This window comes from Rhododendron vialii, chromosome 6a (assembly GCF_030253575.1).
Source record: "Rhododendron vialii isolate Sample 1 chromosome 6a, ASM3025357v1".
Lineage (NCBI taxonomy): Eukaryota > Viridiplantae > Streptophyta > Magnoliopsida > Ericales > Ericaceae > Rhododendron > Rhododendron vialii.
The window spans coordinates 22,938,130-22,961,816 of NC_080562.1; the positions used below are offsets into that span (position 1 = coordinate 22,938,130).

Here is a 23,687-nt window from a genome sequence, read left to right on the forward strand (position 1 = left end):
TGATTATATATTTTGTAAACAAAAACAGTAACACAAATATATTTATAGTGATTGTTTCAAAAAATATGAAAAACACAAATAAAAAACTGGAAATAAAAACTTTTCCAATCAGAACCTATAGTTTTTGATTGGTTTAAATTGAGGGTTCAAATTTAAGGTCGTCCATCCACAATCTATTGGGATATATATACTCGCAAGGGAATTTTTTATATTTTATTTTTATAGTTTTCAACATATTATTATTAGAAAATTGCCGATCAAAAGAAAATAGGATGTTGATTAAAATATCCAAATACTTTTTAAAAATAAAAAATCTTGCACTCACCACCTTAATCTCGTATAATCCTTCAAAATAGTCTTCGCTCTTGCTCTCAATTTTCGTTCTGTGCTCATGTTCTTAATCCTCGTACTCATGAATTCAAGTTGTTTGGTGGAGTTTCGAAAGATGTTTTCAAGCTCACACTTGCGTTTCTGCACGCGCATTATATGACTTAGCGCATTACTAGTGTACTGGATTGAGAGTGAAAGATGCTATATACACTATACTAGATCACTACACCATCTACTACATTTTTTCGGAAACCCATTTCAGGTCTCACAAAATACAAAAAAATGCCCATAAATTTTAAAATAATGTGTTATGGGATCCTGTAAAAAATTAACTCAAACGGATATTGGTAAGTATTTTTTTTTGGATTCGTAGGCGTGAAACTACGAATCTAAAAATAATACTTAACAATATCCGTTGTAGCTAATTTTTTACGGGATCTTATAAAAAATTATTTTAAAATTTATAAGTATTTTTTTGTATTTTTATAAGACTCAAAATGAATCTCAAAAAAATATAATGGATGGTATAATAGTTTGGTGCAATATATATTGGGAGTAGAGTACTGTTCATCCCACAGCGGCGGATGGTCCAATTCCTTTCCTTTTAAAAGTTTTCTTTGAGAGAGCCATGGGAACGTGTTCAACGATGCGAGCCCGTGAGGCACCGAAGACAGGTGCGCTCATTAAGAGCCAAAATAAGCAGCGGACATGCGCGTACTTAGCTTTGTTTTATACAGAAGTGTCACCAATAATTCTATAGTTATACACTCGCACCTACTTTTTTGCATTCATACTCATAAGGGTGCGAGTTTCACACAGAAAATTGTGAAGCTCGTATCTTTACGAGTGTAAAAATGTGTACTTAAATGTGCTGATTGTACTTAAATGTGTAAATGAACGTGATTTCAGCATTTTAATCACGTCACATGCAGACTAAAAATAACCCCCCAAACATAAATAAATCTCACACTAGAGAACGAACCGCCTTGTCTGCCTGCAAAAAACGCGAATCTCTCTCTCTCTCTCTCTCTCTCTCTCTCTCTTTCATCCCCTCGAAAGCGAAATCAGACTGCAAAAACAAATCACGCGAGAAAACGGATCCAAAAGTACAAAACAACCACGATAACACGAAAACCCTAGCCCCAGCCGCGACTCCCCCCCGCCTCTCTCTCTTCTGTACAATATACACACCTCTGCGCGAGGTTCGAAGCATAGGCACGTGCTAGGGTTAGGGTTTGCTGTTATGGAATGCAGCGGTGGTGGTGGTGGTGGTGGTGGTGGTGGCAGGCGATGACCGGAGGCCGATGTCACCGCCGAAGGAAGATGATGGGTAGGGGTGCGGACGGAGGTTGCGGCACCGAGGAGAAGCCTTGCCCAATTTCTAGGGTTCCTTCCAAAATTTTGTCGAAAGAAAGCGACAATTTCGAAGAACAAACAACGACAGCCTTAGATTTCTACACTCAGGCTCGGAAGGCGCTGTGCCAACGCTCGCCGTTTGACGCTGAGGATGCTCAGGTATCTTCTTCTTCTACCGTCTTCACTCTCCCCAGTGGTCTGGCCAGTTGCTTCTTGTCGAGGCATTTGGATGGTCGTAAGCGGCACAAGAAGTCTCATTCGTCCGGCGTGGAGGCCAAGTCCTCAGGGGCAGCAGGAGGCAGCGTAGAGAAGCCGAATAAGTTGAACATTTGGGTTGAGACTGAGGAGTACTTCAGGGAATTGAAAGTAGATGATATTGACAAGTTGCATGAGTTCTGGTCTTTAGTTTTTTCAGATAGTCACAAGTCTTTCTCAATCCCAGTTATAGGAAATGTAGTCGTTGTGAACGAGGTAAATGGTGTGAATGCAAATGCGGTCGGTTCTGACTGTGGGGTGTTTGTTAAAGAGGAGGAGGAGGTGGTGGTTAAGGAGGAGAAGGAGGAGGAGGAGGAGGAGGTTGAGCATTTCATGGAAGTTGATAGTGTTGGAGCTGATATTTTGCTTCAAGAAGAGAAGGGTTGCTCTTCTTTGTCGCAGTGCAGTAGTGGCGTAGAGTGGCTTTTAGGTTCAAAGAGCAAGATACATCTCACCTCTGAGAGGCCTTCGAAGAAACGGAAGCTCTTGGGTGGGGATGCAGGGTTAGAGAAGCTTCTTGTTGCTTGTCCAGTTGATGGGTTGTCATCGTTGTGCCACTATTGTAGCTTGGGTGACACGGGCAATCAGTTGAACAGATTGATTGTTTGCAGTGCATGTAATGCAGCAGTTCATCAGAGATGTTATGGTGTGCAGGATGATGTAGCGGCATCTTGGTTGTGCTCTTGGTGTAAGCAGAGGAATGCAGTCCAAAGCTCGGACAGACCTTGCTTGCTGTGTCCAAAGCCGGGTGGTGCTTTAAAACCTGTTGGCAAGAGAGGCGTCGGAAATGAAAGTGGTGGCTGTATGGAGTTCGCTCATTTGTTTTGCTGTCAATGGATGCCGGAGGTCTATATTCAGGATATGAGATTAATGGAGCCTGTTATGAATATTGAGGAAATAAAGCAAACAAGGAAAAAACTGATTTGTTACTTGTGCAAGGTGAAGTGTGGTACCTGTATCCGGTGTAGCAATGGTATGTGTGTTGTTTCCTTATTTACACTACTCTGCACTTCTTTGACGTATGATTAGCCAGGAGGCCCAGGACGAGACTTGATAATACAAATATTTCGCTTTTGTAAATGTTTATCTTTGAGGCTGAATCATATTGAAGCACATGAATTGTGTATAGCGCTGACTGTGTTTCGTGAAATCTTTATTACATGTCTGGCTTGATTTTGTGTACTCTCTCTTTGAGCAATAAAGGTTTTGTATCTTATGCTTTGGTGTGTCTTTATTTTTAACTATGCATCAGTATGGAAAAGAACTAATTGAACCGAGGGTGCGTTTCCGCTAAATTAAATGGAGGGAAATTTATATAAATGGTCCTCCTAGTTTCATCCGAGTCTCATTTTCGTCCTTCAAGTATCAATTACAACTCTTTTGACCTTCAAGTTTGGTTTTCGTACCAAATTGGTCCAATTGATGACTTCTCTCAGCCAAACTGGACGAAAAAAATCAGATTGATGGCAGTTTGGATGTTGTAGTTTGTACCAAGTTGATCCAATTGATAATGTCTGCCCTCAATCTGATTTTTTCCATTCTGTTTGGCCGACAGGCGTTGGACCAACTTGGTACGAAAACCAAACTTGAAGGTCAAAAGAGTTTCAATTGATACTTGGAGGACGAAAATGAGACTTGGGTGAAACTAGGAGGACCATTTCTATAAATTTCCCTTAAATGGACTAAAGCCTATGTTTTCACGGATTTCTAGGCAGTCATTCTCCTTACATCAACTAAAATACCATTAGCAGAAACAACTTGACTATTGCCATTAGCTTGTAATCCATTTAGGTTAGCAGAAACGCAGCCTGAATTATGGCTGTCGGTCACACCCGCACACCCCCCCCCCCCCCCCCCCCCCCCCATAACAAAAGAAAGAAAATAGAAACGAAGAAGTGACCCTTGTAAAATTACATTGAGTTTCACCTCCCCAAAATACCATGCCTATAAGATAACCTGGTAAGACATGCTTTTGTTAACTAGTTTGTGCAATTTATAGTGTCTCCATAGTTATCAAAATCGTAGAGTTAAGATTGAATATGGTATTCGTTTCACAATACAATTACGCACTTTGATTTACTATTCTTTTATAAAGATGTGAATCTATGGTTGAATTTTCCTATCGGAGATTCGGAGGTGAATGTCATGTTTTACAGTTTGATTCTTGATATGATCATTACTTACAATTGGCGGGATGCTTGAACCTTTTGGGGTCGGCAACTCCAATCCCTTAGCTTATCATACTATGTTTTAGTTTTAGTTTTTATTTCCATTTCCATTTTTCTTCAATATTGGGTATAAATTGTTTTAAGGCTTGTTTGGTTTATTTGATAGAATTGTTATGGTCCTTATAGTATTGTGGGCGGTGGGATTTGGTCCCACCTCGTTTGATTGAGCCAATTGCCTTTTCAACTAGAGGACATATTTAAATGTGAAAGAGTTGAACTCGATTTATGTTATTCTCCTCCATATATGTTTTTATACATCGAATGTTTGACATCAAATTTTATAGCTTGTGCTGAAAACTAACAATTTCAATCGATTGGAAAATGAGTATCTCGATTCACAATGACTCAAGTTACTGAAAAGGGATTAATAGGTTTGTAAATGTTATGAATTTTGTGATTATTTGTCGTGTTATCTTGTACTAGGCATACAAGTAAAGCCAAAAGAAATAGAGTAGTTGAATTGCTAATACATGTGTGGTTCAAGCACAGATATTTTATGAATCATGAGAAAGACAATGATAGCATGGATATATAATACTATATATATTAAAAAAATGGTGCGTGTACAATGCACATATGACGTAGCCATATGGGGGGGGGGGGGGGGGGGGGGGGGGGGGTGGTGGTTATATTTTGTAACAGAGAGAAAGAGAGAGAGTTTTTTTATGTCAATATGGAATTTACAATTTCCCTCTAAAATTGCTTCTTAATTATTTAAAAGAATTCGTTTTCACCGATGCCATGTCCATAAGTATTCGATGTATCCCTATGTAGCCGAAACTTATCCGAAACAAAAAATATTCGATTTTAATACAAGATACTCATTTGTCGACTGTCGTACTCAAACGCGTATCTGGGCCCGGGCACGTGTTGGTATCCGATACCCATAGACGGCTAGTTTCGAAATATCCGTGCTTCATAGGAAGAGATTAATGTGTTAATTGGTTAGTGTCCGGGCAGATTGGACTATGACACCTCCCCCATGAGATTGCAAATCCCCACATTGTGGGGTTTTGGAGTCCACTCAGAAAATGTAACCACAGGGCAGATTAATTGTAATCTTTGCTCGTAGGATTCGTAGTCCAAATCCCCTCCCTTTCCTCTCATGAATAGATTACATTCGAACTTGAATAATTGGTTGGGCTTGGTTAACTCCATTAATTTCATCTTACATGATAGTGAACTTTTATTTAATGAGTAGTTTTCGATGTAGCATGTAGTACCACGATGGGCTTCTAATTTCAAATCTCTCTTCTCAAGTTTGTTACATACTCCCTCCGTCCTAATTTAGTGGTCCCTTTTGGGGATTCCAACTTATTAGGATTTAGGAGAGCACCATCATTGCACTTTGTCATATTTTTTCTTCTCTTTTTACCCTTCAAAATATAGTCATTGCATGTACATAATTTCAACAAGTAAGGGTAAAAGAATAAACTCATCACTTCTACTTTTTTTCAGAATTCCAATGTTACCAGTTTGAAGTTTACATTGGTAGTTGAATTAAACATGTACCCCTGATGTTGCTTAACTCCTCTATGCATCTATAAGTTATTATTACTGTTGAAGTCACTAGGTTGCTCCTTTTATCAAAGGAAATGATCTATTATTTGTTGGGAAATTCCTGGATTTTCTTTTCATGGGGAGTTGAGTATCGTTAGGATGATCCTGTTTGTAACATGCCATTGATTTTTTTGCATGTTTAGGAACTTGCAGAACTTCATTTCATCCTATTTGTGCAAGGGAGGCAAGGCACAGAATGGAGATTTGGGGAAAATTGGGATGTGATGATGTAAGCACTGGTACTTTTCATTTTTATAATTATGTCAGTCTTTTTATCTCAATGTTATTGTCACTATTGAAAAGGTAAATTGTTAGTGACACTGCTTTTCCTGGGGTTTTACCTCTTTTACATCATAACGTCACTTGACGAGTAAGACTTCTCTCTTCCTTTTCTTCCCATCGCAATTGAGAAAAAAAAACCCGTGTAGGTTGAGTTACGGGCCTTTTGCTCAAAGCATTCAGAAGTCCAGAATGGTTGCAGCACCCAACAGTCAGGAGATATGTCTATGACAGTTGCCTCTGATTCAACCATTACGAAGGATCAACTAGTGACGCCAACAGTGAACAAACCACACAAATTTAAAGTTGGCCGGAAAAATGGAGATAAGATCTCTGTCCAAATAGAAGCTACTGATCTTGATGTAAAGAAGTTGGGGAATGCTATGCTACACGGGGGACTGTCAGATGCCAGATCAAATTCTATGCTGCAGCCTGGATGTGGTAATGCACAGCAACCTGCTAGTACAGTGACATTGGGCAGGAGCCTTAGTGATGATGTTATCACATCCGATTCTCTAGATTTTACAGGGATTTTGAAAAAGGTTGATTGAAGAACTGCATTCGTAAATTCGTCAATACATAACTCTTTTCTACATGTAGCTTCATTTGATGGTGACATTTGTGTTTACATTCGATTTTTTATTTCTGCAGCTAATTGACAGACGAAAAGTCAATATGAAGGATGTTGCCTCAGAGATTGGCATTCCACCTGACTCATTAGCCTCAATGCTTGCTGTATGGCTCGTTTTTTATAAGTCACCCTGTCTGTAGTTAGTGTCTGGACATAAGTGTATAGCTATGCATACAAGGCATGTGCATGTGTGTATTTATTGACTGTTTGCATGTGTGTATTTATTGACTGTTTTAGCTTATATTGCTCTCACCTTGGTTTTGGATTTCACAGGACAATTGTGTGGTCCCAGACTTGCGTTCCAAAATTGTGACATGGTTAAAAAAACATGCTTATATTGGTAATTTAAAGAAAAATCTGAAAGTTAAGATCAAGTCCTCATTTGCGTCAAAGGATGGCATGGGGGCTGCTGAAGGTTCTGATGCTGTCTTGGTTTCGGAGTCAGATAGCCCGGAGGTTGTTCCTGTTAAGTCTGTACCACCAAGGAGAAGAACCAAAAGCAACATTAGAGTTCTGAAGGAGAACAAGGTAATTTGCTCATCGAGGGAAAAGATTAGTGACGAAGAAATAATAGTTGATGAAGCTGATAGAGGTCATTTGATCAGTGAAGATGCAAGCTATACAACTAAAGAAGTTGTTTTTGATGTCACCAAGGAGGTTAGCATTACACTTCCTAATCCGCTGTTCTCTTGGGTTTTCTTGTGAAAACTTGTCGCTTTTTAATGTGGATAGAACTTGGGATATCATATTTAATCAAGCTTTGGTTAAGAAATTCGATAGTCTTGTAGCTTGTTGCAATTTCCTCTCAGCATATGGTTTTGTGCTGTTAATACCTTATTACCAGCCCTGTAATTTTTTTAATGTATATGAGCAGTTTTTTTGCATATCTATTTGAGCAGTTTTTTTGGAACCGTTCAATGAAAACTGCCCGGATGAAGCCCTTCCCGGTCTTTTTTTTTTTGATTTCTCGCGGGGACCTTTAAAATCACGTTTTGATCACATTGAGTGGCTCGGATCATTGAAATTCGATCGGAAAAGGGGAGGTCCGCACTTTGCTGAGTGCGGATGCCCTTAGGAGAAGGGGACTGATATATACACACACACACACAGTGTCTTTTCTATAGATATTTTATATGTATGGGATGTGCTAAATGCTTCAACTACGCTTTTCTTTCTTTGGATCTATTGGGTTTTTTTTTTTTTTTTTGGATGCCTAGTGCGATGCTAATAATTGTAAGAATACATAATTTTTACGAACGTATCCCCGAGGTATCCGCATCCTATTTTTCAGGTTATCTGTATCGTGTAGTATCCATATCCCATGTGTATCTGCGCTTATTAGGCTAAAATCGTTTGAGGCTTGTACCTCTGTTTTGAAAGTGCCGGAATCTTTGTTTCTTAAATGCGAGACACAATACCTCTATTATTTCTGTTACAATCGTTAAGTTCACCGCCACTATGAGTTCCACCTCCTGCTTTGGCCATAAACACCAGCTGAGTTAGTTGACATCTATGGCTGTTGTAAGTTGAAACTGGGCAGCTGCTCCTTGCATTGTTTAGGGCAATGTTGCTGGGCACTGGTGGCGAGCATTGCCATCATCGGCATCACTGCATTTTACATTGCTGCCAGTCCTATGGAGCACGGGTACGGGTACGCGGTACAGGTACGGGAAACGGCAAAACCCCAAAAAAGTAAGGTACGGGTACGGCGAATATATATATATATATATAATTTTTTTTTCTATTGTTTATTACATAAAATGAAATATAAACCTATTTTACCAACCAAAAGCAAAATCAGTACAAATATATATATCTACTGCATGTCTATTAGTATTCAAAATTTCAGATACATATATACATATACATTACATATACATTACACATGCATATATTCGTACATATATACAGAGAGAGATTATTCCGATCAATAAAAAAAATATATAGAGAGAGACGAAGAGAGAGACAGACAGAGAGAGAGACGAAGAGAGAGAGAGAACTTACGTTTTTTTTTCCGATTTGGAGCCCTAGATCGATCTCCAAGATCTCTGTCGTGTAATTGTGTTTATAAATGACAAATAAATTACACAATAAGCCCACATTTTGTAATTATTTACAAAAAATCCCAGAAATTTTGAAAAAATTTCATTTTGGGCTAAAATGTACCCTTGCCGTACCCAAAATTACCAAAAGTACCCGATACAATTTTGCCGTACCAGGTATGTTTTTGCTGTACCCACGCCGTATCCGTACCCGGTACGCGTACGGCGACATTTCCAGAGTACCCGTGCTTCATAGGCTGCCACCAAGCACACTCAGCCACTTGTGTTGCTTATTCAGTTATGTCACTGTATCTGGTCACCCTTTTTGTAGCATTTACCGTAGTCCTTCCAATATTATTGCCAGCATCCTCACTTTCGCTACTGCAAGACTTGCTGATAAGTTTTGCAGAAGAGAAACTTGTTTGGTTGACACTGTTCGAAAATTATTTTCAAGGGGTTTTTAGAAGACGGCCTTTTTTCTTTTGCGAATTTGGAAAAGGTGTTTTCATATTGAACAATATTTCGACAAAACAAAAATGAAATATTTTGTAATCAAAAACAGTTTCTCAAAAAGTTATGCAAAAGTTACCAAACACGACACGTAACTACTCATGACTGCTATGACTACATTGTTCTCCCCATATAGTCACAGAAATCCCACTCTGCCCGAGTCCTACCTCCTAACTTAGTTTCCATCTTCCTCACTCTGCTTGATCGCTGTCATCTTTGCCATCACCTGTCATCTTTGCCATCACAGTATGTTCTGTCATAACCATCTCCACTGTTGTAGGATTATCTGTCACTGTTAATGTCTATTGCATCATATGGTTTCTTGTTGCTATTGCCAACGTCACGTTCATTTGTGAGGGACTTTGAATACATCTCAATGTGTTTCATACATCTTTTGTTAATGTAAATTTCTCATCTTGGTTCGTGTTTGTGCAGAATTTGAATCATGAAGTGGTTCACAATTCATTGGATAACAGTTCACCTACACACGAAGGTGTGTTTTTGAAACATTGCTATGTTATGTTGCATTCTCAAGTTTTAGAATTTTGCGTGCTTATCATTTATGTCTATGGTTCATTAGCTGTGTTAAATCTAGTTGACGCGTTGGAACCTAGTGAAGTGAACAAAATTTTGTTTTCTTTTGGTCAAAGTAGTTGAGAACGGAAAGTGCAGTTTACCAATGAAAAGTTAAGAGACATGCCTAAATTTTGAAACTCTACGAACCCATGAAAAAATACTTTACTTTGATAACTGCTGGAGTGCTGGGCATTGTTGAAAACAATGGTTTTGTTTTTTTTCTTAAAATTGTTGCAAAGATGATATCTGACCAAACGAAAATAAAATATCGACAAACTGAGGTATGATGATATGGTTGATCAACTAGTGCTGTATTTTTTGTCGTTACAAGCACCTTCTTGTTCTTTCTTTTCCCATTAGTTTGGAGGATCAGAATCTAGTTATCTGTACTTGGTACCTTTCTTTTGGTAATGGCACCTACCCACTTCCTAACCTAGCCCCTTAAACCATCTGTTTTTATCTGCTAGTTTTGTTGACTTTTCGGAAAATTGTTTATTTTATAAAGGAGTCCTTTCAATCTTGCGACTAAAAGGATATCTCTACTCCTTGAAACCCCTGTGACTGGAAGATCGATAATAATATCAAGAAACAAACAAGAAAGAAATGTTGGATATTGCGCGCACGTGCTTAATTGTTTGGAAGCAAGGGCGCGGATATGTGTACGATTTCCTGTTTTGAAATAAATCATACTCCGATATTTAATGGGTGCCAGACCAGAACTTTGCAGGGAATCTGGGGAAGCTGGCTGGGATACCAATAGTTAGAAAACCTTTCTTATTGCTGTCCCTTTTAGGGAAGGAATTTTGTTTTCCTCATATAAGTTGCAGAACAATGGATGTAGGGGAATCATGTGTTGCATGACCGTGAGGTGTGCCATACTGTTCACCGTGTGATTGTGTACCTATATCTCTGAAGTTGTAGAATCGGTTTGTACATGCTCATTACGTTCTTTTGTGCTTTTAACTTTCTTTTGTATCCCTCAGTGTGATGATTGAGCAACACAACAACTATAACAGAACCCCCATCTGTTCCCCAATCATTGGAAGTGTTGAGCAATAATCCAGGATAACATCGGTGTGCACTGAGGATGAAATGAATTATTTTTAGATGTAACTTCTCATTTTTGTACACATGGAATGCCTTTGTTACCATGTAGAGTGATTTTCAAACATTCGAATGTGGTCAACCTCCAAATCGGTAGCTGGGTGAAATTAACCTTTTGGTAAGAATTGGAGGGAGGATTTATTGTTTCTTATGCTTGTGAAGAGGTGTGTGTGAAAATCAATGTACAATATTGGCTTGAGGAAACCCATGTGGAACCAAATATCTTCCAAAGTAGCAAAGCACAAAATTTATAATTTGACATCTTCAGCTACTTTCTAAACTTATATGGCCTATCTTGTTTTGAGGGCTACAGTAGAGGTCTTTGTTCTCAAATATGGTACTTTTGGAAATGACGAACATGTCTTAAGTCTAAGTTGTAATCTTAGTTGCATGAAGCTGGGACGTGAGCGGGAACGGAGGTGGGGAGTGGAGGATAATGGAAGCTCCTTGTTTGGGAGCGCCTGGGGAGCATTTACGAATAATTTATGCAGATAAATATGTATACATGAAAAATATATAATTTGTTACTTGTGTCAACTGCAAGCGTTATTTTATGTTTATAATAGGCACTTCAGCAAATTTGAGTTAATCTAAAGGAGATGCAATCTAGATGAACTCCCCCATCCTCATCAGTCACCGCATTAGATTGCATGCAGAGAGTGATTTGCCAACGAGAAAAAGTTAAGGAACACCTAGATAAGATAACTGTCTTGTCATGGGATGGGTATGAGACAGTAGACCATAAAATTGGCAACCGACAAGACATTGTCTTTTTTTTCACGTTCTACATACAAGCTATGTTTCCTGAGCATGGGTACGGGTGTCAGGTGCTTGCATGTGTTGGATTTCAGATTCATGTAATTTTAATCAAAAGGATATGGGAGATGCCGAAATATTGATATCTTTGGTATCTTCCTACCATATATGGCGTGTACAAGGTGCCTCGGGGCACTTCATGCTTGATATATGAATTCTATGCATATCTCGCTGTTTATCCAAATTACAAACTCTGCTTCCTAGGTTAACGTCTGAATAACATTTGAGACGCAGATTTCTTATCCGTCTCTAGGTTTCGAGTGTCCGACATGGGTACTTCTCAACTTTAAAAATAATTCTTTCTACATATGAAATGCCTAGCTCTCTTTCTTACGCTACTATCCTGTTTCATAGAAATTGCAAAATCAGAGGTTTAGAATTCTTAAAAGAGCATAAAATCGGAGAACCAATAAGAAGGGATCGATATACACACACGGTAATGGTTTTCTTTTTATCACAAGGCCTCCCACCCCCACCCCCAACCACAAAACATAAAAGTTGTAATGTGACACAGTGTCCTAAGCGTGTCTGTTCAAATAATTGGGTAATGATCAAAAAGTGTACGAGGATGGTTCAAGGAGTTTTGGTATCCAACATGCACAAACTGCCTTATGGAAGTAGTCCATATTTCTTAGTTGTATGCATCTTACCATGAGGAGAGGTGAAATAGTTGTGAGGTTGCAAAATAGGCAAACTCCTTTGATTGCCAATAACCACTTTTTTTACACGTAAAAGACGACTATATCCAAGTTCAATTCTGGGAGGATTATAATAGGCATCTCAGGTTTTCAATTGTGTATACATTTTTTTGCTCATGAATTTCCCTGGTCATTGATGAATTCAATAATAAATGCAATTTGTAAAGTTTGCATTCTGTTTTCTACCTTTTGATTGACTCAGTATTTTCTTGTTGTACTTATTGTTATTTTTGGGCCCAACTCCTCCCAGCCCACAAGTGGGTCTTTGTCTTGTCAATTTTCTTGCTTGCATGAGTTGCAGCTGTACATAAGTTCGACTATCAGTTTGCATGGTTCAGCATGTAGAACAAATGAGGCATCTCGTAATAACTCCTAACATCATATTTGCTTAATCATTGCAGTACGTTTCATTGGGGCAATGATCTCAGATTTCCAATATGAAATGCAAGTCCTTGATTTTAGTTTGCAGTTTAATGCTTTTTAAGAGAATGTAATCTGGTTTCTCAATAGTTATTGAGTGGTCTCCTTTCTCCAATCTCATGAGAAAAGGAAACAACTTAAGGTTTTGAATATTTGATCATTTTTGTGTGTGCACTTGGAACTTCTACTTTTGATACTCGTACTATAATGTGGACCGGTGATTTTCTCAAATCTGTTAACGTCCATCTTTCTAAAGGTGGTCGAGGACAGTGGGATGCTATCTCTGAGCAGAATGTGACCTCAAATTCAGATCCAGACAATACTTTATGCTCTGGAGTTAAGAACAATATACGTGATCCCATGTAAGGTTTACTTTTTAAATTTTTCTTAATGAGGTCCCTGTTTAATGCCTGCTTGGGGTATCTCTCTTATACTTGATTTTCTTGAAACCTTTTTGTTTCGCAAATTCTTAGAACTTCTATTTATTGCAGAAAAGCTGAGGCAGTGTTCAGTTCTTACATTCACCCACTTATCCGCGACAAAATGATGATAGTGCAGAATGCGGTGCTTTCAAGTAATGCAGCATCTGAATGTCATGGTAAATTCTTGTCTGATTCTCGTGGTAACATCTGTTATGGTCATATTTGTCACCTACTTTACTTGGCAGGTTCAATGGACCAGGAATTTTCTTCTCTGGAGGCATCTTCCAGCTCTGGCATATGTGATCAGCGCATTGAATGTTTAGATTCCTGTGACATATCTGAATTTGATGGAGGAAAGCTAGAACAGTTGGCTAAAGCCAGGAGTATGGGTGTTCTAGAAATGAATCCAGAAGACGAGGTGGAAGGGGAAATTATTTTTCACCAGCATAGGCTGCTCTGCAATTTGGTTGCGAGAAAGAGCATTAGTGGTCTCTGCTTTGCCCCTTTTTGCACTTGCGTAACCAGTTTTCGTTTTACGTCTTTCTTTTATGAGGGATTTGTAAGCATGTAATTTGGAGACTGTAGTTGATACTCTAAATTATTGTGTTTTTCCTTCTGTGTAGACATCATGCTATGTCATTTTCAATATTCATGTGTTGTCCATGTCCATGCAGATGATTTAATTTGCAAGGTCGCGAAGGGTCTACCACAGGAGATTGATGCCATTGCCAAGCAAAAATGGGATGCTGTACTTGTCAACCAGTATCTTTCCGAGCTTAGAGAAGCGAAAAAACGAGGAAGGAAAGAGAGAAGGCACAAGGAAGCGCAGGCTGTGCTAGCTGCTGCAACTGCTGCCGCTGCAGCTTCATTGAGGATCTCTTCGCAAAGGAAAGATGCGCCAGATGAAGAGGTTGTTTATCATGTCCCTTCTAAAGCTGACATGTTATTATTATTTATTCATTTTGAACATTGGCATCATCATCTGCATATCCTCTTCATATTTGATTCCATTCTGTGCAGAATCTATTGAAAGCGAACCATTCGACTGGAAGACCTGGGCTTTACTCTCAGCAGATGCCACGGGCGAAGGAGACACTTTCAAAGTTGGCTGTTCCACGGGTTTCATCACAAATAAAATCTGATTTTGGAGCAATCTCAGGTTTTTCTAAAGAACATCCAAGGACTTGTGACATCTGCCGACGGTCTGAGACATTTCTCAACCAGATCGTAGTGTGTTCGAGTTGCAAGGTTTTTGACCTAGACTCCGCAACTGTTGAAAGCCTAATCATATCTTGGTGGTTTTTAACAACTTCTTTTTCCCTTGATCTAACAGGTTGCGATTCATTTGGATTGCTATCGTAGTGTTAATGATTCTACGGGTCCATGGTACTGTGAATTATGCGAGGATTTATTGTCATCAAGAAGTTCTGGAGCTCCAGCTATGAATTCTTGGGAAAAGCCTTATTTTTCTCCAGAATGTGGTTTATGTGGTGGCAGTGCTGGTGCTTTTAGGAAGTCAACTGATGGTCAATGGGTCCATGCCTTCTGTGCTGAGGTAAAACTTCTTAATTATTTTGTTGATAATTCATTAGGTGAGAGAAGGTGTTTTACCAGTAGTTTCCTTACCCTAGTTGGAATGCATTTAAACTTGTTCCTTTTATTTTTATTTTATTTTATGTTGTAGTGGGTTTTAGAAGCAACATTCAGAAGGGGACAAGTGAATCCTGTTGAGGGAATGGTATGTGAATGTGCTTGGAGTACCATTTAAGATAAAAATGGAATTTTGTCTTGCATTTCATTTGCTACTGAAAAGAGTTGGTGACGAATACTTCTTCTGTCCCGCAAAGATAGTCTACCACGAAAAAGTGTGCAATTTTAAGATAAAAAAAACAAAGAACTTATGCGCATAATATATATATATATATATATATATATATATACACACACACATACATATATATTTGTATTTTTTGACACCAAATTAGAGAAATTGAGATCTTTAATTTGGTGTCAAGAAATTTAAAATTATGCACACTTTTTGCTGGGGACTATCTTTGCAGGCCTGGCCGGAGGGAGTAGTTTTTTTTGCAATGGTTGAAAAACATTGGCATTAAGCTGGAATTTGTAAGCTATTTCTGCTGTATTTGGTCCATACCTCAAAGATCATGTGATAGTGATACTTCCCTCTGTTGTTGTAATGGAACAACTCCAGGAGTCAGTCTTGAAGGGGAGTGACATTTGTTACATCTGTCATCGCAAACAAGGTGTCTGCATAAAGGTAAAGATTGCCATATGAGTCTCCTTTTTTCTCTTCTTCCCATCTCTGTCTGGATTGTGAGTTTATGCTTAGATTAAGGTAATTGTTGCATCAACTTCAGTTTTATTGGTCCGCAGTGCAATTATGGCCACTGTCAGAGCACTTTTCACCCCACCTGTGCTAGAACTGCTTCTTGTTACATGAATATGAAGACAAGTGGTAGCAAGTTGCAACACAAGGCGTATTGTGAAAAGCATAGCTCGGAGCAGAGAGCTAAGGTGCCATTTGATGTTCCCTTGCAATAAATGTCACGTGCTTTGGTGGTTTATTTATTTCTATCCCGTCTCATCTTTACTCTATTGATTTTTCATAGGCGGAGACTCAAGGGCATGGAGTTGAAGAATTGAAAAGTCTTAAGAAAATTAGGGTAAGTAAGGATGCTCTCTTAACATTCTTGATTTAAGTTGCTACATGGTTGTTTAGAATTGAGATATTGTTACTGCTCTAGTGGTGTATGTTCTCATAGATAATTTTGGTTTTGAAAGGTATAGAATTAAAGAATCATATGTTTGCACAGAATAGGTGGACATCATTCCTGTCTGAACTTTTAAATTAAGCAATTAACTAGCTTTTACGTTTCTAAACTTCATAAATTGAAATTTGCAGATATTGTATTAGTATATGGCCGGTACTTTGGGTTAGTCGGTGTCATGTCCTAAAGTTCAGTAATCTTTAAAAATAAATCCTGTCTCAATAAGTTTCTTTTCATTCGATCTTCAATAAATCTTCAATAAGTAACCTTTTCTTTTTTATTACTCGCTTTCTTTTGTTCATGGATGGCATCCCCTTGATGCCTTTTCAGTAAAATTTTCTTACTTAATATGAGATGTTCAAATTTAAAGTATTTGTTATTTGCCTTTAATATCCCTATATGTTGACCATACCTAATGAGGATTAGGTCAAGTACTTCGAAATCAAATATTGTCAAGTACTTCGAAATCAAATATTGCACATAAAATGCACTTCAAATTTGAATATAAATCTCCCCTATGTAAAGTCCAAAAATTTTGGTCACAAAAGGTGATACCAAGTATCTTTAAGGCACACCATAAAGACTTCTCACAGAAAGAAGGATGATAGATTTAGCATAACTGTTAAATTGATGAACTTTCTAAATTGTAAAATAAAAAACTAATAAACTTAGTCGAAGTGTTAATTTCATTGAACTTATACATTTATAAAGAGGTATGCAAAAGGTGATAAATTCATCATTCTATAAGAATTTATCATGTTGGTAAATATAAGATGTTTGATAAAATTTACTCATCCAAGATCTTAAATTTATTTAATATGCTATTTTGTAATTTATGAAGGAAAAAATTAAGTTGGAACTGATTATGCAAAAAGTACGTGGAAAGTAATCAATAAAAGGAACATCTCGACTACCGATCCACAACAATGCAATTCAAGCAAAAGCATTGAGCATCTACTGCAATATCCAACAACCAACTTTTTTGGGGAGAAAAGAATAAAGGAGTGTGGGGTGGTGTTGAATCTAGTTCTCTATCTGAATCTCGGGTTTGGATCCATAACGGAGCTCCGCCTCCTGACCTAGATCTGACCACCATTAGTACCTTACTGACCGGTGACGATCGGGAGTCACTCCGATGGTTAAGTCAGTCCTTGCTCAAGGAGAGGAAAGTACATAGCTGTTGTGAATTGTAATGGCGTACCCTTTTAGGGTATGAACTGTACTTTATGTAGAGCGACTTGGCTTAGGCTCCAAGCAAGCTCGTGCTAGGCACACTCCCTAACCGCTTCTTGGAATGACTCATGCATGACAAACCGAGTGCCATGTGACAGAACTGGACCTCTGGTTTGTATAACCATAAGGTGGTTATGTGCTGATAATCATGTGTGAGGGGTAAAACCACACATGGGCCAAACAACAGGGAGTCAAAGTGAATTTTTCCAAGAAGTTAAAGAATGACATTCTTCAAATATGTTAGGTTTGTTTGGTATGCATGTTATTGATTTGATCGGTTCAATGATCAGAAGCTCATGAATTAGAACCCAAAAGAAATGGTAGCAAAATAATGCTTCTTTTCTGTTTATGCTTGAATTCGTCTTAGGTTGCGTGCATTTCTTTGTGGAGTAGATATATTCATGCATGTGTATGCATACTCATTCTCGTGTAAAATGATCTTGAGCAGGTTGAATTGGAGAGACTACGTCTGCTTTGCGAGAGAATTATCAAGCGAGAGAAAGTGAAGGTAAGCCTATCTGAATAGTGATTAATTATCATGTTGCTATGTCGTTCTCTGGTTTCTTCCTTTTCTCGGTTGTTTGGTGAATATGCAATAGTAATATATTTTGGAAGAGAGGGTTATTACTTGCCTAATGCTCTCGTTTTATACCTGTCTAGTAGAATGCTTATTTAAGTACTTGATTTCCTTTTGTGTTTAGTATTACTCTGTGAGAACCCGTAGTCGGAAGAGATATAGGATCTTGGATTTCCATAGTTCATGCGCAGATATGTGTTCATTTGAGGTTTGGAAAACAATGTGAAAATGACAAGATTGAAAGAAGGAACCAAGATTACCAGTTTGCTTCTTCCTTGACAGATTGCTGAAGTGTGAATTGTGATCTCTCATACTGAGTTTTCGTGAGAATATTCCATTTTGCCTTCTTTTTGACCTTGTCCTAGCATGCAGCTTGTAGGAAGAATGCGCGAAACACTCAGAAGAAGGAGCTGTCTGTTTTTTTTTAATTGAAGGATTAATGATTTCTTATTTCTTATAAATAATAATTGCGTATAAATGGTTATATTCTGTTTTGCTAAAATTTATGCCTAGGTGGTCCAAATTTTGTAGGTTCAGAACTTCAGATGCATATTCTTGTGTTGTTCTTCTATGTCTTTTGGTGAAATTACACGGAGACACCCTCATTGTTTCCAATGGACACCCCCTAACGTTTCAAATCGCCCAAACCCTCGTCTACTTGAAATAGAGAAACGCTAACTCTGTTAACAGAATGACAGAAATGATGATTCTACCCCTTATAAATCGCCCATACTAACCCCTTCATCTACAATAATTAACCAATTCGAAACCTATGTTCCAAATCCCTCATCCCAATTCTAATTTCCCATATGTAACCCTCAAAACCAACCAAAACCTCTACGCCTCAAACCGAACCCAAACCTGGACTACATCTACGCTTCTATGCCTCCCTCGGCTTCGTCTGCTACGCCACCGTCACCCATAACAGCTTCTTTGTCTAGATTGCTGGCGCGACAACAACGGGTGTCCGTGGAATTTAGCCATATGTATATGCATATTCACATATACTGAAATAAACATAACCCCTCTACCCCTCTCTCACCAATCGGGTTCAATCTATGGCATTTTGATTCCGATTTCTTTGAGCAGCGGTGGCTCGTCCTTGAACTTGGAATCTGCCTGCGATTTTGCCAATAAACATCAGCAAATTGTGGAACTGACAAGGATGTGAAAGCCGGCAATAGTTGCTAGAGCTACGAAGCTTTGTTGGATTCAAGATTGAGATTTTGAGGGCCTCATAAAGAGCTCCCTCCCTCTCTCATGTATATCGCCAAAGTTCGAACCCCGTTTCGCTCTCTTTTAAGGTTCTTCATGATCAAAAGCTGTTAACCTAAGGTTTAGCCAATTGAAAGCGCCCATGGACGAGTCAAATATGAAGAGAGGTATTGTGGTTTGTCGGATTAGGGAGAGAGAGAGCCAGAGAGAGAGGATGGGGACGAGGAGAAGGAGGGGTAAAGGGTTATGTTTGTATGTAACCAACGAAGGGTATTTGCATCCAAACGATAACATTTGCCCTAGATATCCAATATTATTTAATGGACACTTAACTGAAGGGGGGGTGGGGGGTGTTGTTCAGTGTTGGCAATTTTAAACATTAGGGGGTGTTTGTGGAAAACAGGTACAGATGACGGGGTCTCCGTGTAATTTCACCATGTCTTTGCATAGTTGAGGGCTGAAGTCATAGTGTTCAGAACTTCACATGCTTATTCTTGTTTTATTTTGTTTTCCTTGCACCTAAGCATGGTTGTGCTATAATAATGTCTTTCTGCATAGTTGAGGGCTGAAGGTGCTGAAGTCATAGCCCTGCGCTTTCCATTTTCTGATTTTTTTTCCGAATACATTAATAGACAGCTTTACCTGGCCCTCTCTCTGTCTCTCTGTCTGTCTCTGTGTGTGTGTGTGTGTGTGTGTGTGTGTGTGTGTGTGTGTGTGAGCATTTGTACGTGTGTATGGGTGCATCTCTATGTCATCTTATAAAATCATTTTGTCGCTTTTGCAGCGTGAGTTGGTCTTCTGCTCGCATGAAGAACTTGCAGCGAAGAGAGACGCTGTTGCTTTGTCTGCTCTTGTTCGTACTCCTTTTTTCCCAACTGAAGTTAGTTCAGAATCAGCTACGACATCCCTTAAAGGGTCAGGCAGTGAAGCAATCCATAGATCAGATGACATAACTATTGACAGCACAGTTTCGGGTAAACGTCGTATTAAGATTCCCGTGTCTATGGACAGTGACCAAAAGACTGATGACAGCTCTACATCACAAAACCTTTTTATGCAAAAACCAAGAGAGAGGGTGTCGTTTGCTGGAAAACAAATCCCTCATAGACCATCATTTGTTGCGTCTGAGAATCTTTTGGATGATGGGGAGAAGAAGTCAAATGGTAGAAAGGTATAGATTGTGTTACATCAATTATGATGTTGCTTCAATTGAAACTTTTGATTTTTTGGTTAAAAGATTGCATCTGAATGAAAATGATGGCTTGTGCTTATAAATCACACAGCATACAGAAACATTTGAAAAGGAGCTTGTAATGACATCAGATCAGGCATCTGTGAAGAATCAGCGATTACCTAAAGGATTTGTTTATGTTCCTATTCGATGTCTTTCAAAGGAGAAAGAGTCTGACCCGGATTCATATTCTGGCAAACCATTGGAACGTAATGGGTAACCCAAGAGTATATGGTATACCCTTTTGGGGTTTTGACTATCCTGTTACCCTTATCCCGGATCTGTGCTTTCTGCCTAAGTGATATTTTCCGGACTACACCGCAGAAGAGAATTGCTGATTATTCTCGGAGATAGGGTCCCGGCCAGAGCATTCTTCTTGAGGGTCGTTCTGGTTTGCCTAAATGAAGTTTTGTGTCGTTGTAAATTCATTGAAAGAGCGAACTGTACAGTAGGTTAGGGTTTGTTACTGTTGCATGTAATCAAGTGGCTCATATTGTATCGAATGCTTGTTTTCTCTGATTCTTGTACTTGTATACGAGAGTTAGATGGTATCACCTACTGTGCAGGATATGTAAAGTTAGTACTGTAAATGTTCTTACAATGCCACCCTCGAAGCAGTTGTAGGCAGCATCAGAATTATAAAAGGGCATTTTAATGATTCTTTGAGGAAATTGTTAGCATCTGGAACAGTCTTGCCCAGTTTTCATGTTTTTGCTCCTTTTTGGTGGATATTGCACTTAGTAGATGTACGTTGTGTGTGTGTGTGTGTGCGCGCGTGGTACCTTAAAGGTGGTTTTGCAGACTTGCAGCTGGAATTGATCAAGCTTTTGATATTTTGCCAATTGTCATTGGATATTGAGGGGAACAATGTCGGAATTACCACCCTTGGTCACATTCGACAACATGACAATTATTGCAGGTATGATTCTTACATAATGTTTGTTGAGAAGTTATTTGAAAGAAAGGCATTTCTTGTGAATCAGTTATGGATTCTAAGGTCATTGGCCAATTTTTTGCTTGTAATTTTGAAGCTCCTCTCTACCAGAATTGTAATTGTTTTAGTTTTATCTGTATTCATGGGGTGTAACAATTTGCTTGTAGTTATAGTTTTTACCTCTTCCTTTTTTTTAGAAACAGAAACATATCGAGTTATATACTAGTTTTCACTTGATAGATGGTTTTCTTTCCTTTTGGAGAGGGAGTCGGTAGATTTTTTGCGGCTAAAAGTGGTGGATACAATGTAATTATGTCAAGTGTTGCAGAGAAACTTAGTTCACTGAGTTTGCGCCTTCATTGTTGACCCATCTCTTTACCTTTGAAAATCTACAGAAATCTAAATGCATCTGTCAAAAGGGAAAGAAAACTAGAAGGGAAATTATTATGTATTTGTCAAAGCCAAAGTACTTGGACTCCTCGGCTCCTCTAATTCTTCGACGGCCTATTCACCTCCGAGTATCTGTCATCGTCTTCTGACAAATTGCTTTCCACAGTAGCCTTGTCGGCTAAGAACTCTCTGAAGATCAAATTTGCTACTTTGATTGGCAAAACTGAAAAAATAGTTATTTGCTGATTGAAACAATAGGTGAGGTACTATCTCGTGTATGATGCTTCTTGGTGTATCACTACAGGGTTTCTCTTTTGTATCATTTATGATATGGAAATCCTTTCTTTGTTAGATCGAAACACTAGTTATTACGCAGTTCTTGAAGTGGGTGGTTTTACTTTGTATGCATAAGCCTGGAAATTGCTTCATTTACCTTGTAGATGCAGAACTCAAGATTTTATTTTTTTATTTTTTTGAGGTGGCAACAAAATAACAAAGCAAACAAAAAGCCAAACAGGCTCTATCTTTCTCAAGAAGGCAGAATACAACCTGGAGTGAATAAAAACTTCCTATGCAATAAATAGATAGTAACAATTGTATTCCATAGACTTAATGATTGGAACTCTTGGGGAAAATGGTACAGCTGAAAGGAATAGTAAACGGAGAGAAGTCTCATTTTATTATTTTTGGGTCGGCAGATGGGTATAGGTTTAATTCCAGATTTATATAGATCGTAACATGGAGGATTCTCCAATTCTATAGGGATTGTGAGGAGCTAGGGTACATATCCTCCCTAGTTACAAAGAGAGCCGTACTGTTCTAGTTCATCTCTTGTTAATTTGGATTATCAAAATTGTTCATTTCGTGGAATTAAAGGCTTGTATTTTATCTTCATTACCTTTTCTTAATAATGAAAAAATATTTAAAATGAGAATAGCCTACGTACCGAGGAAGCGTGCTCAACAGTCGGGGATTAATGAATCCCACTTACACTACTACTTTGTGAAGATAAATCATTCTGAAAATTTTTATTGATTGTAAATTTTATTGATTGTATATAGGTTGATATGATATTTTAATATATCAAAAAAAAAAAAACGGACTGCAACATTGTATATGAACGCATTCAAAATAAATATGTTTGGATAATGTGTTGATTGATATTCCATTAGTTGTAATTTTTTGGCGTGGTTGAAATTTTTAACGACCTATACAAAATGAAAGGCTTTCGATTAATTAAATTAACATCGGAATAGGTCCAAAAAGGTTGAATTGGAATGGACCTGGCGTAGGGAGCGTAGAGCCAATGGGGCACTGAATTTCCTTATATTAGTTTTTTTTGTGATCATTATATTAGTTTTATTTGTTCTTATAAATTTGACTTTCATAAATTATACTCCCTCTGTCCCTTTTTAAGTGTCCTGCTTCGTAATTTCAACTTATTAAAAAGACATCATCATTATACCTTTCACATCAACTTTTTCCTCCACTTTCCCTACTTACCCATCATCATTACACTTTTACTCATTTACTTTTTAAAAAGAAATCTACTTTTAGGGATAAAATAGACAATACACCAACTTTTACCCACTAACTTTACAAAATGGACACTTATTAAGGGACAGCCCAAAATAGAATACTGGACTCTAAAAAAGGGACGGAGAGAGTACTATTATTGTTTTGATTACTGAATACATTTCTTATACCATTTTCATTCTTAATTTTTTTATTTCAAATATAAAAAAATTAAACTACAGTAGTGAAATGAGATGTCTAACGCAAAAATCAGCCATCACTTACCATGTAAACTCTCTAATGCTTGGTGTCCAAAATTCAAAAGTGGCTTAACCATGGGTTGTATGCATTATACTTTCATAATTAGTTACAATTTTGGCAATCGTTTTTTTTCTTCTTCTCTAGAATCCACAACGCCATTCAAATTTGGAGATTTAAAAACAAAATTTGAAAAAGATATTCCTTCTAACTGGGAGAAGATTGTTAATTTTCACATCTAACGGCAAAAGACAAATCGTTTTCACTAAAAATACCAATTAATCTATTTAGTTAAAAAAAATGACTTGTCTTGAATAG

General features: G+C 38.1%; 1 protein-coding gene across 4 annotated transcripts; it reads left to right on the forward strand.

Annotated features, from left to right (window-relative positions):
• Window positions 1-1,317: 1,317 nt before the first annotated feature.
• Window positions 1,318-20,943, forward strand: LOC131328357 (uncharacterized). Of its 4 annotated transcripts, XM_058361307.1 has the most exons (19): window positions 1,319-2,914; window positions 5,873-5,958; window positions 6,158-6,550; window positions 6,660-6,743; window positions 6,913-7,296; window positions 9,627-9,684; window positions 13,062-13,167; window positions 13,297-13,403; window positions 13,473-13,715; window positions 13,902-14,137; window positions 14,248-14,475; window positions 14,561-14,782; window positions 14,912-14,965; window positions 15,440-15,505; window positions 15,622-15,762; window positions 15,858-15,911; window positions 17,698-17,757; window positions 19,826-20,212; window positions 20,325-20,943. In XM_058361307.1, exons 1-19 carry the CDS (start codon window positions 1,579-1,581, stop codon window positions 20,490-20,492), a joined length of 4,413 nt encoding a protein of 1,470 aa, XP_058217290.1. In that variant the 5' UTR covers window positions 1,319-1,578; the 3' UTR covers window positions 20,493-20,943. The 4 variants fall into 4 exon arrangements, 3 of the variants coding, with proteins under 3 accessions (XP_058217290.1, XP_058217291.1, XP_058217292.1); XM_058361308.1 differs by lacking the exon at window positions 13,473-13,715; XR_009200498.1 differs by lacking the exons at window positions 17,698-17,757; window positions 19,826-20,212; window positions 20,325-20,943 and having other exon boundaries at window positions 1,318-2,914; window positions 15,606-15,762.
• Window positions 20,944-23,687: the final 2,744 nt, after the last annotated feature.

Bases quoted from the DNA above. Each gene is read 5' to 3' on its own strand.
- LOC131328357 (XM_058361307.1), top strand. From the start codon at position 1,579: ATGCAGCGGTGGTGGTGGTGGTGGTGGTGGTGGTGGCAGGCGATGACC. The intron at 13,404-13,472 runs GTAAATTCTTGT...TTTACTTGGCAG, and splicing joins TGCAGCATCTGAATGTCATG to GTTCAATGGACCAGGAATTT. The intron at 15,763-15,857 runs GTGCCATTTGAT...GATTTTTCATAG, and splicing joins GCTCGGAGCAGAGAGCTAAG to GCGGAGACTCAAGGGCATGG.